The sequence below is a fragment of the Strigops habroptila genome, chromosome 1 (genome assembly GCF_004027225.2).
Source record: "Strigops habroptila isolate Jane chromosome 1, bStrHab1.2.pri, whole genome shotgun sequence".
In the NCBI taxonomy this organism is placed as follows: Eukaryota; Metazoa; Chordata; class Aves; order Psittaciformes; family Psittacidae; genus Strigops; species Strigops habroptila.
In genome coordinates, this window is record NC_044277.2 from 117,816,126 (window position 1) to 117,830,562 (window position 14,437).

At 36.6% G+C, this 14,437-nt stretch overlaps 1 protein-coding gene across 4 annotated transcripts in view; it reads left to right on the top strand.

Annotated features, from left to right (window-relative positions):
* The first annotated feature begins 446 nt into the window (after positions 1 to 446).
* NSUN6 (NOP2/Sun RNA methyltransferase 6) overlaps positions 447 to 14,437 on the top strand; it is a 29,155-nt gene continuing 15,164 nt past the window's right edge. The window contains exons 1-9 of one of the 4 annotated variants that reach the window (XM_030476445.1): positions 447 to 481; positions 3,109 to 3,203; positions 4,012 to 4,167; positions 5,812 to 5,891; positions 7,071 to 7,180; positions 9,620 to 9,773; positions 11,320 to 11,401; positions 12,441 to 12,560; positions 13,810 to 13,954. In XM_030476445.1, coding sequence (XP_030332305.1) covers positions 3,129 to 3,203; positions 4,012 to 4,167; positions 5,812 to 5,891; positions 7,071 to 7,180; positions 9,620 to 9,773; positions 11,320 to 11,401; positions 12,441 to 12,560; positions 13,810 to 13,954 — 922 coding nt within the window. In that variant the 5' untranslated portion in view covers positions 447 to 481; positions 3,109 to 3,128. Of the gene's footprint in view, positions 482 to 3,105; positions 3,204 to 4,011; positions 4,168 to 5,811; positions 5,892 to 7,070; positions 7,181 to 9,619; positions 9,774 to 11,319; positions 11,402 to 12,440; positions 12,561 to 13,809; positions 13,955 to 14,437 lie in introns of all 4 variants that reach the window. The other 3 variants (XM_030476462.1, XM_030476470.1, XM_030476454.1) reach the window with 3 other exon arrangements.

Here is a 14,437-nt window from a genome sequence, read left to right on the forward strand (position 1 = left end):
TCAGGAACGCTTTGTCAAGAGTTTCCTTATGAACCAAAGCTGTACACTGAATTTGTGACCTGAACTACTGCAGCGTCGCAACCTCGTTGCTGCCCCGTAAAGCAGGGACACGCCGCTCCGCCGCGGGTACCTGCCGGCAGCTATGCGGGCAGCTGAACTCACAGCTCGATACCCCAGAGAGAGAGGAAGACATTGCAACGACCCAGCCCGCGGCACCGCGGTAAAGCGCGCTCTGCCCGCGGGGCAAACTCCTGCGGCGGCAGGGGTGGCGAGGGCGCTGCTTACGCCGGCTGGGGCTCGGGCCGGCTTTAGCCGCCGCCGTGCCCGGGGGTACTCCCGCCCCCTGCGGCGTGTCTAGCTCCATAGTAACAGCCGAGCCAGCACCACCTTGTCGGCTTCCAAGCAATCCCCGGCGGCGGCAGCAGAGGCGGAACTTCCTGCCGCTGCGCCGGAGGAGGCGGGAGCGTTGCGGTGCGTGGCGGTAGGTGCGGGCCTGGTGGCGTGTGGGGGGTCAGTGGGTCGCTCCGGGAGGGTGGGACGCGGCCAGGCCCGGCATCAGCGTGCTCCGCTCTTCTTGTAGCGTTCCGGCGGGGGGCCGGGCCTGTGACTCCCTCGGTGTCCGCCGGGGCTGAGGGGTCAGTGGAGGAGCGTCCCGCTGAGCTGCGCCGCCTCCCCGTGCCACCTGGGTTGAGGTGCCGCGCAGCGACCCCCTCTATTCCCCAGTATTCAGTAACGGGGCGGATGGGGGAATGAAGGAGAGAGCCCCAAATTCCGCTTCCCACAGCAACGGGCCGGCTGACTTTTTCCTCGTGGAAAGGGGTGGGGAAGGGAGGAGGTTTGAAAGTTAAATCTTGCTCGGTATCGCTAGGTGCTGGCTGCGTTTGACAGCTCGCAGTGTGTATGTGTGTAGTTAGATCAAAGCCCTGGTCCAGCATCGCATCCCCCGCAGCAGCTCTCAACAGGGGCACAGGGGAATCTGGTGAATAGGGAGTGAGGCTCCTTCAGGTGCTCTCTTCTGAAGTCTGTCAAAAGCCTTTCCTAGGGCAAGGTGTACAGCACAGCAGGTCTGGAAAAAAAAAACCCTCTCGCAGGTTTCGAAGCTGTCTCCTGCTAGTTTTGTTTGAAGTCCAACTCTCGTATTTGAAGAGGCACTAGACAGTCACCCTCATCAGCCTTTCTTCCGAAAGTGTTCCTTAACTGTGGTTAAAAGCACAGATGTGGCATCATGCTTATGTGTGACGTCTACCCCATCTATACGGGGAGAAGTGAAATCTCCTTGGTTTTATTCTTGTTTCTCTGTTGGCCCTCATTAAATTGCAGGTATTCTAATATACTTGCCATCTTGTTCAGAAGGATAGTGGTTTCTAACACATTATAACTTTTCTATTTTGGTATGAAATTTCAAGCCGTAGAGATTTTGCATTATTTAATGACATAATTGTCTTGTTAATTTGTATCATGGGGCTAGCTGCATTTTTATAACACATTTAGGGAACTTCATTGTAGTTCTGTCCTTTGTGTACAGTGGTTTTGACCAAGATCGGTGGCACTCTGTCACACTTTAAAATTAGGTAGAAACAAGTTCTGTTGCCAACATGCTGTCAGGTCAGTGGCTGGGTTTCCATGAAGTAACTGTAATTGTGAGATCAACTCAATCGCTCTGTGGGATTCTGCGGTCATCATAAAATACCTATTTAATTTCCTAAAAATATACCTTCATAATGTTAATACCAAAGTCACTGTTAGGGCTCATAATTAATTAATTCCATTACAGTTTCTTTCTTTCAAAGGCTGCTAATCTTGGGAATAAAGCTTTGAAACTCCTACCCATAAAACTGAAAATTGCCTTTTGTCAAAAGTTAAGATAAAAAGATAACATTCTTCTAGCATTAAAACTTCAACTGGATCTGAAATATCAAAAAAAGATATTGGGGGGGGGGGACATGTATGATAACAGTGACAAATAGCCTTGTATTCAAATAGGATGAATACCAAACTTTCTGATTTATCCTTGTGATGGATATAATAAACCTCAGTGACAGCGGATGTTCTCACTTTCCCTCCACTTATGTTGGTGTAAACAAACTATTTTTTAGGAAATCTCATTTCAGACTGAAGTATATATAGTTTTTCAATATACAGGCAATATAGGGGTGGGCAGAGACAACTTGGGAAGATAACTATTTCATTACCTACAGAGAAAAATAAACAGAGAATAATTAGAAAGAATAAAAACTGCATCAGGGCTGAACTACGATAGGGACTTTATAGCTGGGCTTTGCAGAAGGAATTAAAACAACATCTGGAAATTTCCTGAACCTTTTAACCATGTAATCTTTCACTAGTCAGCTTAAAGATTGTCTGTAAGGATGAGCAGAGCTTCTGTTGCATTAATGCTTCACTGTTCCTCCTGTGAATTAAACACAGACTCAAGAGAAAACTTATTTATAGTCCTTCTTTAATTTTTTAAGTAGGTATGGAATAAAAAATAATTGTCCACAGTCCCCCCGTTATGAGGTTTGGATAATTTTAACTATGGAGGAAACCTAAGAAGTTAAGCTTGAGAAAAAGAAATCTGACAGTGAAAAATTAGAAGGTTATCTCTAAAAATGAACAGATATGATGAGGTAATTAAGAATTTCAAAGATGCGACTTAGAAGAGTCAGAAGCTAAATTCTGAGGAGCCTTTGTGAATTAATTCTAGGACTAAACAGCAAGTTCTCTCCAAGGATAAGGATATTGAGGGGAGATTTAATGGGACAGGATTTAGACACAGTGATGCTTTCTTTACATTTCAAACACTGATAAAGTAGTCTTGGAAGATTTGGCTGCGAAGGATGTGACAGCAAGGAAACCAGTAGCCTCATTATAAGGTGACTGCAAGTACTAAACATGTTAATGAACTTATTCTGAAATGCAATTAACAGTAGTGTTACAGTCATATCCTGAGCAGTATTTGGAATTCTGGGTACAGTAAAATTGCATTATTAAACCAGAGGAATCAGAAACTGCAGCTTAGTTTGTAATTTTATGTTACATTTATACAATTATAGAATATGATAAAAACAGCTAAGAAAATTTTTTGCTTATTTCATTTTTTTACAGCAGATTTTAAAACCTAAAGGAAGATGTCTTGTTTCCCCAAAATTTTTTTCCAACGTGAAGTTGAAGAGTATCTCACCAAAGTGTTCAGAAACAACGAGGTATGTGAAATAGATATTACATCAACAAATATTCACTATTTGAGCACTGTTAATATTCCTTTGATTTAATATGTTGTGTGACTTTAATACCTTAAAATAAGGTATCATCTTCACATTAGACACAGATTTTTATATATAATTCTATTTAAAATATAAAATTATTCTTTATGCCTGTTGGCTCAAAGTAACACAAAAATGTTTAAGCTAAACTGAGCATAAATCTGAGACTTCAGATTTGGATCCCACTAAAGAATGATCACAGAGAATTAACCACGTATTAACCACATAATGTCGACAAGAAATACTCCCTTACTGTAGTGTAAAACCAAAAATACTATAGGCAGTCTATGAATTCCTAATGTCAGAGGACACAAAAATTACGTTTTTGTATGTTGGGTAAGAGTTATTAATTCATAGTTTTGAATCTACTCTTCCATCTTGCTAAGACTGTACAGTACAGAGCTCACTGACTTACTTTTGGTACTTGCTGCAGCCTGTTTACAATGATCTTGCTAATGCTACTGTTTTTCCAGCAAGTCCTTCTCAAGAAATTTATGAGGTTTTTGCTGGAATTAGGCCTCCAGACATAGACATTCCTCACTATTGCAGACCACACAACCATATTTCTGCAGAATGTTTATTCAGTTGTTGTTTGGTTTTTTTGGGTTTTTTTTGGGGGTTTTTTTTTGGTGGGGTGTTTTTTTTTTTGGGGTTGTTTTTTGTTTTTTGTTTTTTTGGTTTTTTTTGCACTGAGGAAGAGACTGCTGTGTGAATCTCTTTAATATAAAACCTCTTCTTTCACTTTCAGCTTATCACTGCTTTAGGTACACAGGAGGCAGAGAGTAAATACCAATCTCTCTTAAGTCATCTATCTCATCCACCAGCTTTCTCAACTGTTAGAGTTAATACCCACTTGGCCTCAGTGAAACATGTGAAAAAATTGCTGTTTGAAGAGATCCAGAAGGTTTGTGCATTTCTTTGTTACAGCAAAAATAACAGGATATTTCATCTTTTGCCTGATTCTGAGAGCTTTTCATTACTGGAAACTATCCCTTAACTTAATACATGTCCACTAGTATTAACATTATGCAATCATATTGATTTCCTGTCAGCATGAAATGTTAAATTTACTGTCGTGCAGTATCCTCATCTAATACGTTCAAGAAAGGCAATAACAGAGGGAAAAGACAACCAAGTCTTTTTCATATGGCAGATCCAAACCTGAAACAGGATTGGGGTACTTTAGTAAATTTAGTTAATACTGTAAAGGCGTCATAAGTTTACAGAAGATGTTATGAACAGATAAAAACTGTAGTTCAGTATGCAGTGTTCAGTGTGTTTAGAACATTTTAAGATTGAAGGAGAATGGCTGTATGTCTAATTGCACTAACTGTTCAGGAAAGTGAGAAAATCTGCATGTTTTAGAAACCGGAGCCAGAGTGATGCCTTGCAGCTGTATTTTCTGTTTTTTAACCTGTTTTTAATCTTTATGTGATTTCCTGGATTTTTACTTACCTTGAACATCTGATAATATGTAAGCCATTATGCTTAAGAATTAGGTTATTTTAAAACTGTATCGTGTATCTTCACTTGGTCTAAAAAGATCCAGTTCTTCTTTAAGTAAATTATTAATACTAGTGGGAGTACAGGGAGTTATTGCATGACAGGAGCCAAGACATTTCTGTGATGCAGAGGCAGTTGACAATATTCTGCTGGCTGGATGGTAATGAGTTATGCTAATTTTAGCTTGATTGTAGAAGTCTGAAAATGGGTATTGCAGTATGATATTTTGCTTCAAGGGAAAATGCTTTTCTGAAAACTGAATTAAGGCTGGGTTTTCACAGACCTTTTATTTTGAAATGTGGTTATATCAGAAAAGGAAGCCACAATTCAGTTTTTAACAAAAGTATGGTCATGGATTGTTGTCTTAAAAGAAAATACTTACTTGTACGATCCAGATTAATTTAGAGTTTTGCATGCTTTACGGTTATATTTTAGAAGGCAAGAAGACATCGTCTTTTTAAAGTCGAAGAACAGTTTTAAAATGGCAAGCTGTCATTTTTTTTTCAACTATATGCACAACTCAGCTGTCAGTACCAAATCAAAGTTAAGCTGAAAAGAAAAATAAAAAGTATTACCAACCTGGCATATTAAGTAAGACAGGCAATACATGAGTAAACAGTGGTTTATAATTAATAACAGCAAAAAGATAGCATATATTAGACCCAAGCTTCTCTGGTGGTATTACTAAGATCTGATAACAACTCAACACAGCCTTCTTCCAGAAGAAACCAGTGATAGGGTTATGAGTGTTAGAACACTGTCCCACTCCTTGAAGTCATTGCTCAGTGAATCCCCTTGTGGCCTTGTTATTTCTCAATTTATTAAATATATTATATGTCTTTTACACCAGTATTTTTAACGTGGAGTGTCTCCTTACGCGCTATTACCCAGCCTCTCTTAACTGTTTCATTACTTTTGGGGTTTTTTTTTTTTTTTGTACTATACAGCTATAAATTTGAATGGAAAAATAGTTTTAAGTCTAATTAAGTACTTAAGTATTAGATTTGTTAATATTGCATAATAATTATGTTTTTTAATGAAACAGCAATTTAAAGGACTATGTGTTCCAGTTCTTGAGCACCCGAAACTCCAGGACATCTTAATAATTCCTGTCATTGGACCCAGGTTTGAAATTTTCAAGTCTTTAGGCTTGTCATAACACATATTTCACTTACAGATTTCTTGTTAAACAGTTATGATAACTAGTTCACTGTAAAGGAGATACAACTCTTTATATTAAGATCTAGTGGACAGTCCATATCCTAAGCAGGTGAGAGTTCTAGTTCTTAAAATATGTAAGAAAACAGAGAGAGAGTTCTCTCCTTATTGATGAGATTAAGTTTTTATATGGAAAATGTAACATAAGTACAGCCTATCTGGAAAGCCAGCTAGCTGGCAGACTGAAGAGTGAAACTTTAGCTGTGGAATATAGAACTATAGCTAAATACAGCCAGGGTTTTCTTCCACTAGAATCAAGTCCAGAGCAGAATTTAATCTGAAAGGATTCATCAATCAATTTTATCCCCTACGAAGTGACTGTTTGTTCTTCATTCTTCAGATATGTTTGGATATTTCCCATGATGCATTTGCGTCTGCCCCTATGGGGTTTCTTGACTGTTTTGTTGAATTCATTGATGGCCATTTTATTTAAAGTGTTTTCATAATGAAGACTAACATGCTTAAGATTCAGTTTATATCATGATTAGCTAGAGATTCATAACAGTTTGTAAATGCTGTAGGCTCTAGAATAGCATCTAATTCTTTTATCTGTTCTTTGTCAATTTAATTCTCTTTTGTAGCATCTTTCTCTGAACATTCTGTTTTATTTATATTCAAATACGTTTACACTTTAGTAAGTTCGAGTAAGTGTCTTGTTCACAGTTCTTACTGGCAGAGTTCCTAGCACCTGGCTATACATTTACTATAGAAACATTTAGCAGTTGTTAAACACAAAAAATTCACTTTACAATCATCTGGCCTAGGAAGGGATAGAGGATTATTTCTCCATCTCAGTATAATTTATTTGTATTCTTGTGTCAGGTTCATAATAGTGGCAGAATGTACCAAAATATGCTTTATTTTCAGAATTGGTTCTCTTCTTGGCTCTTTCATTTGATTCCTCTGGGACTAAAATAATTCTTTTCAGTGTAATACAGGATAGTTTATTATTTCTATTGTACTGTGACAAAACCAGTATTTATGAACTAGATTTTACTTGCAAGGTATTTTTTTTTCGGTATACTCTCCCTTTTTTTTTTTTTTTTTTTTTTTTCTTTTAAACTGCACTGCATTTTGTATTTTTAGGCGAGATTTAAAAAAACACACATCTGAAGTCATTGTTGGAGCCCAATGTGGATATGCAGTACTTCGAGGAGCACATGTTTATGTCCCTGGAATCATATCTACCTCAAAATGTAAGAATTCTATAATACACCCATTGAAGTTGTAAAGAGGAGAGAAAAAATGTCACCCTTTGATGACAATTTCCAATAAATAGTGACTTTTTTTTTCTATTCACAGTGGCTTTTTCAGTATGTAATTCCTAGCAGAAGTTTTAGTTGTCAAGGATTTCAGTTTCTTGTTTTCATTTGAAAATCATTTTAAAGAGCATGTTGAAAGTAAAACCTGTCTTTTTAAGAGATTTTTTGTACTACTGAACACTGTAATTTTTAATGTGAATGTTCAGTAGAATAAACCCACAGAATTTTGCCACTTTCCAGTCTTGTAAAAAAGAAAAAAATAAAAGGAATGCCACAACAGATACATCTCTATGATAGCTGGATGTATGTTGATTATTTAATAAGTACTGCTTCCAGGTATATTATTTTTTTATACAGTCACAAAGACATTTGGCTTCATGATCCTGTCAGATTCTAAGTTACAGATCTAAAAAAAAATAGATTTTCTTTTTTTAAAAAAATCCATTGGCGATTCATTTGCTATTGTTTATGTGTGAGAGATCTAATAAAAAGTTGCATTTTCTATTAATGAGAAAATATTTCGATTTTAATGTCAGATTCTTAAGAAGTGGAAATTTTTGTTTCAATGCCTGTGAGACAAGATAAAACATCTACATATGCATGCTTGGTGTTCAGCAGCTTATTTATTTTTTATTTAAAGGTCAAATTAACTTTATGTGAAATCAGTATAATTTTGGATGATTCATCTCATTATTCTATTGTGATAAGATCTACTAATCATCATGGTTCTTATTACTAAACAAAGTGAGTCAGGAAAGCATTTATCTAGCCACTTAACTTTATTCCCTTTTAGGAAAAAACCTTCAAGAAGTTTTAAGCATGTGCTTAAGTCCAATTCACTGAACAGGAATGTTTTTCATTCTAGGAAATGATAATGAAATAAGTATATTGCCATGGCAGTTGCTGAAACTGGTTATTTAGACAACCTCATAAATATTCAAATCCCCCTTTGAGTCAACTAGTGATTTATCATAATTGCTGCATGTAATTATGCATGTAACATCAATTCAAAGAAAATAAAAGACACTATAAAACTTTAGGAACACTTCAGGGGAATTGCAGACAGGAAAATAAAATAAAAGGGCATCCTACACACTTGAGGCCAAATATAATAAGGCTGTATTAAGCACAGATGGTCTAAATAGGGAAAAAAAGAGTACAGCAAGAACACATATTAAATCACTGAACTTGAAACCCAAATGAGGGTAAACTAATTATCAGAGGGCTTTGAGTTTAATTTAGCTAATCAAACTCTAAGCTTTATGTTTATGGAATGCCAGTATAAGCTACAAAAAGCTTAAGAACCATACATAATATTAATGCATTTCAAAAACACTATTGTCAGCACAGAGAGAAATAAAATCCTTTATGTTTGAATAGTGCAAAAAATCACTGGCAAAAATACTTTATGGAAGAGTTAAATTGCTGCAAGTTTTTGTTCAGTGAAGTTTAAGCAGACAATAACAGTAGGCTGTCGTACAATTCAAAGACTTGTTGGGAAGCTGAACTGCCATTAGTCTTACTTGTCATATCTTCTGGTTGCTCTGGCTAGTCAGACACATCAGAAATGTAATTTTTGAAAATTGTTTATTGCTGACAGTGGAGACCTTTATTTTTAAGCTTATTTTTTCAGCCAGTCAGTGCATAGAGCTTGCTTACTATTATAAGAAATCACCTAAAACCATCTTTCTTTTCCATCTATTTTTGTTCTAGCTCAGGAAGTTTGTTAAAGTCCCTAGGAAACTTCTAAAATTTGGTGCATATTTACATACTTTACTGTTCTGAAGGGTTTAATTCCAGATGTAAAACTCTTCTAGAGGATTATTGAGAGCAGTAGTTGCCTTAGAGCGAAGAGAACCCCACCAGAAAAATTATTTCGACAAGAATGTATAATCACTTGTATCAAAGCAATAGTTACAGAAAAAGCAGCTATAGCTGTGTTCTACCTAGTTATTGAGAAGTCATTGGACAAATTATTATTATTGCCTTTGTACAGTAAGTGTGTTTGATGCTTGCATGCTTGGAGCATACACAGAGGACTAAATCCTGAAGAGTGTGCTTAGAACTTAGAGGTGACCATGCGATGGTATAAAAAACCTGAAGATTTGTCTGGCCTCTTTAAAAACAAGACACGTGGTCTAATTTGTAACCTTGTGTCTCTCAGTAGTTCTGGTCATTTAGTAGCCATTGTTCACCATGTACCCTTTTAAGTCTAATATCATTTCATCTTTTTCTTTGATTACATTAAGAAAGTTTAAAGTTTGCTGTGATATAGGAGTTGAAGTACATAGTCTACTGAAAATCCTGAATTATTTGGTCACTACTGTCTTGTCAAGTATAATATTAATTTCAAAATTTCTGTTCTTTGTGCAGTTCTGAAAGCTGGAGATCTGGTCTCTGTGTATTCAGATATTGAAGGGAAATGTAAAAAAGGAGCCAAAGAATTTGAAGGAGTCAAAGTTTTCCTTGGAAATGGGATTTCCGAACTGAGTCGCAGTGAAATCTTTAGTTCAAGTGGCCCATTAAAGTAAGTCCATAGTAACTGCAATCTACACCTATAACTTCGCAAAGGGAAGGAGGATAGGAAGACATTTTGAAATGCTCAGTACCCTACATAAAACACAAGGTGGCTTTCACCGAGACCTGTGTTATATGTTGGGATTCCCAGTATTTTTTAGGAAGTGTTAGTTTCTGGGAATATAATAGAATCGTGCCTCCTGCTGTCTTCTGTAACTTCACAAATAAGGTAGCAGTAGTGTGATGGCAATTCTGATTAAAGTACTACAGTAAGTATTAGAAGACTCAAAATTTAGTTTCATGGTAGTACCAGATACCAGTTTACTTGAGAGATAGGAGAAAAGAAATGAAAGCTTTTTCAGAATTTTTGTAGGATATGACTTCAATAATATAAAACAAACAGAAGTGACAAACATTCTCACTATGGAAAAATTGCATTTCAGTAAATTGCTCTGTACCAACAGAAAAATTTCCTATTTGGATGGAACAGAAGTGCAGCCTTATCATTTTCTCCATCTCCTAAAAATATTTGTAGGGGCTTTTTTTTGGTGGGGCAGGGGACAGAACATAAGGTCAGATATCTTCAACCAACCAACCAAACATTTGCCAAGGTAGTTACCTATTTCAAGATTACTTGCTTTTCTATTTTGTTGCGAAAGCGTATAGTTTGTTCAGTTCTGTCATCTAAAATACTAAGGTATGCTATACTAAAATACATATAAAAAGCAGGGTAGGTAGAAGAGCATGGACCTAAATTAATGACTGAGACTTCACATCCTGAGAATAAACTACAAAAGGTCTTTTAAAAAAAAAAAAAAAAAAAAAAAAATTGTCAGAGAATTTCTGATACATTAGAGCTCAAATGTAGTAGAAGTAGTGGTAGGATATACCTGTTGAGTTGATGACAGGGAATGGCAATATGTAACACTGTATCTGGTGTCTGCAAGTTTGCTTTCTCTTTGTTTATCTTGTTGGCCATTTCCTTTTTGTCTTGATGAAATCTGTGTCAGAACTTCAACCGTATTTAAAACTGCTAGGTTGCTTCTAAGTTCAAACCTTTGTGTTGCAGGCAAATCAATATTCTTGTAAGGCTTTTGAAATAGCAATTCTTTAGTTATTTGACTGAAATCTCAGGCAATCCAGGAAAATGGAGGAAGACCTAAGTGCGAAATCATATGCCAGTTCCCTAGTGCACACGTGGCTAGCCAAAAGCAGTTATGGCTTGAAATGAACACATTTAAATGTGGTTTAATGCATTTCTTTACATTATCAAGGCTTGGATTAGATCTCAGTTTGTCTTGTGTACAAAAAATAAAAATTTGCTTTATGAATTTTTCTACAGCTATTTCCAATTTATAATGTAGTGCCTTTTTTGTTCTGGCTTACCTAACTTAATGATGTAATTAAGTATTTTTCTTAGTTGATTTATACGTGCTTTCATTTTTGTAAGATTATTGTTTCAAGTTTCGATTTGTAAGCATAATTATTTTAATTGAATACTGTTATAAATAATAAATCCGAGTAGTTGATTTTATCTTTTTTTTCATGTTTTTCAGTGGGATGGGCATAAGAATGATAGAGCCAGTCTACCTTAGTCCTTCTTTTGACAATGTGCTCCCTAGTCAATTGTTTTTACAGGTATGTTTGTTACAAAAATTAAAGTCTGTACTATTTGCAGAATAATGAATATTCTCTAAAAACACACAGCAATACTTTATAAATGTGGCACCTAATTTACTCTTTGGCTTTAAAGAAAACAAAGCATTTAGTATGAAGTTGGTATCTGCATGTTTAAACATCCGGCATCTGAGATATAGTAAGGGATTTCAAAGAAGTCACTTGAAAACTTAAAATTCTTTTTGCACAGATACTTTTAGTAACTTTTAGTTACCACTATTGACTAGCCTCCAGCTGCAATTTGTGCCACTGATCACAACCCTTTGAGCCCAGCTTTTTTGACTTGAATTTGCCATGTGTGAGGTGAATTACTGTTTATTTTTTTGAACACTGTAGCATGGAACTTGAAACTGCTAACCAAAGACAACATGTAGTAAAGACAGCTTTAAAAGGTTTTTATATCTTTGTGTTGAACGAAGTTAGAAGAGAATCTTTCAGAGTATTGCTATATTGTGTAAGATGCAATACTGTGAACAATTATTGCATATTATTTCTCTTCAGTGCATCTGTTATGTTTATACCATTAATAGCACAGTTCAGCTTCTCGGTACCTTAATTCAGCAAGTTTAAACTCCTGCCTGTTGATTTTACTGTTTGTTACTACACTACATCAGTATGTTCATAGAGTAAATACTCAAATAAACATCAATATAAAATAATCGTAATATACAGAGCTGCTCTGTCTCTGATAATATCAGCTTATTTTGACTTTTAGCACTGTAGTCTCCATAGTCATGAACCCTTAAACTTCAGTCTTAGATACTCATATATAGCTTTAAATAAAAAAGGAGCTATTGGAGATTTCTGACCCATATTGTCTCTTTTATGTAATTTCAATAGTTCGTTTTCTTTAGGAATCTGACAGCAGTATCATAGGTATCTTCACTGCTGAATAAATTTTTGTTTCAACAAGTCTGACATTCCTTAATACAAGACTTGATACAGGACATAAGGTTTGAATTCTCCCTTATTTGTTGCCTTTTTTTTTTTTTTTTGATAGAACTTGCCTTCTGTGGTTGTGAGCCATATTTTAAACCCTCAGCCAGGCGAGAGAATTTTGGATATGTGTGCTGCACCTGGAGGAAAAACAACCCATCTTGCAGCATTAATGCATGACCAGGTAAGAGAAGACTCTTGTCTTCCAGCCTGTTCTTTTGTTCTGAGAGTCTGTCAGGAGAAGGAGTTCTCTCTTTATATCCACAGTACAGTGCACATGCAGCAAATCCACTGTTTTAGCAACAGATCTAACTTTGAAGCACAATCAGTTGTTAGTGTGTGTGCACAATAGGTTGAGCAGTGATAGGTGAGAGGCAGCGGCACATGGTGTGGTAGTTTAAGCCCAGCCGGCAACTAAGTACTATGCAGCCTCTTGCTCACTCCTCCCCACCTCCTCAGTGGGATGGCGAGGAGAGTTGGAAAAAAGGTAAAAGCCCGTGGGTTAAGAACAGTTAATAACTAAAATAAAAGTTATTACACTGTTTTAGTCATGTTACCCTTCCGTAAGCCTCTAGAGACCATCACCGAATAGAAAAAAGTTGCCATGTTTCTTAGCAGGTTCTGTTTGCTATAGCCAGTCTAGTAGAGGATTTCGGCCTTTGGGGTTTTCTTGAAGATGGTATTACTGTTCTGGATTTTACTGATGCTACAGTTTCCTTCGTGTTTACAGATTTCATCTAGCAGATAGTGGTGTGTGTCTGTTTTGATTTATCTTGGGAGAGGAAAAGAGAAATCTTATTCTTACATAAAAGAAATAATGCATAATTGTGATTCCCCTCCCCCCCACATCTAAAATTTATTCTAGTATATACTGTATTTCCCAAAGTAACTTGAGTGACAACTACTGCAAGTCTAACAGTATGTTGAGTCTGAGCAAGCCAGAGGCATGGCTGTGGGCCTCATTTCCTCAGGACTGAGCTGGATGTGATCATGTTTCTTACCATCTCCATGCAATTTTAAAATCTGTTGACCTATTTTACCATGCGTTTGAGACTTCTACGCTCTTTCAAATGATTACATTTTAACCTAAGTTATTCCCCAGCAAAAAAGTACAAAACAAACAAAAAGAAACAAACAAAATACCCCAGTTGCCATTAGTCACAATATAGGGACTCTTAGGAAGTCACTATGCCAAGCATCTAGTGCCAGTCAGAATGCACACAGTTTCAGACTAGTACCTACTCTAATGAGGGTATCATGGAAAATAGGGGAGACAAAGGGCTACAGGAGTGTGGATTTAAGAATAACAAAATTCTGTAGGGAAAACGAAGCTTCATTCCTTACATTGCTCATGGCGGGGGGAGGAAATCAGGAACTTCCCATCCATTTAATCCCTCTGCTTTTGATGAAGAATTCATCTTTTTTTATTTCAGGGTGAAGTAATAGCCATGGACAAGATAGCTAACAAGGTCAAAAAAATTAAGCAGAACACTGAATTGCTGCAGTTGAATTGCATTAAGGCTTTTTGCTATGATGGAACCAAGGCACTTTCAGTTGAGAAGAGAGAGGATGAACAAGGTAAAGTAACTCGGGTAGTAGTAGCTTTTTGAAGAAAATAGTAAGCTTGTGCACTAATAGTATTAAAACTGCCACAGGTCTGCAAGTCCTTAAAGTCTTGGCAGATATCTAAGTTGCTTTAGCACTGTGAATACATTGATTTTCTACTCTTTTATGATGATCAGCTTCTCCATAAAGGAAATACAAACCTTAAACTATCTATCTGTCCTTATCACAACCTAATATGCTCAAAGGAAATGCATTTCTTTTTCAGATAATATCAAAGACTGAAGAAGCCTTAAAGCTTCTTTCATGGTAATGTTTAACCCCATACTCTGAATTGGTTGACTTAGTCTGAGAGAAAAAAATATTTTTGCAGAATTGCTTGGCTTTTCTGCCTTAGAATCCTCATTTGTAAAATGGGTTATTAATACCTAACTCCCAGGAGTGCTGCAAGGTTTAGTTCATTGGTGTTTGTTCAGCTGTTCAAGGGAAAGTTCTATG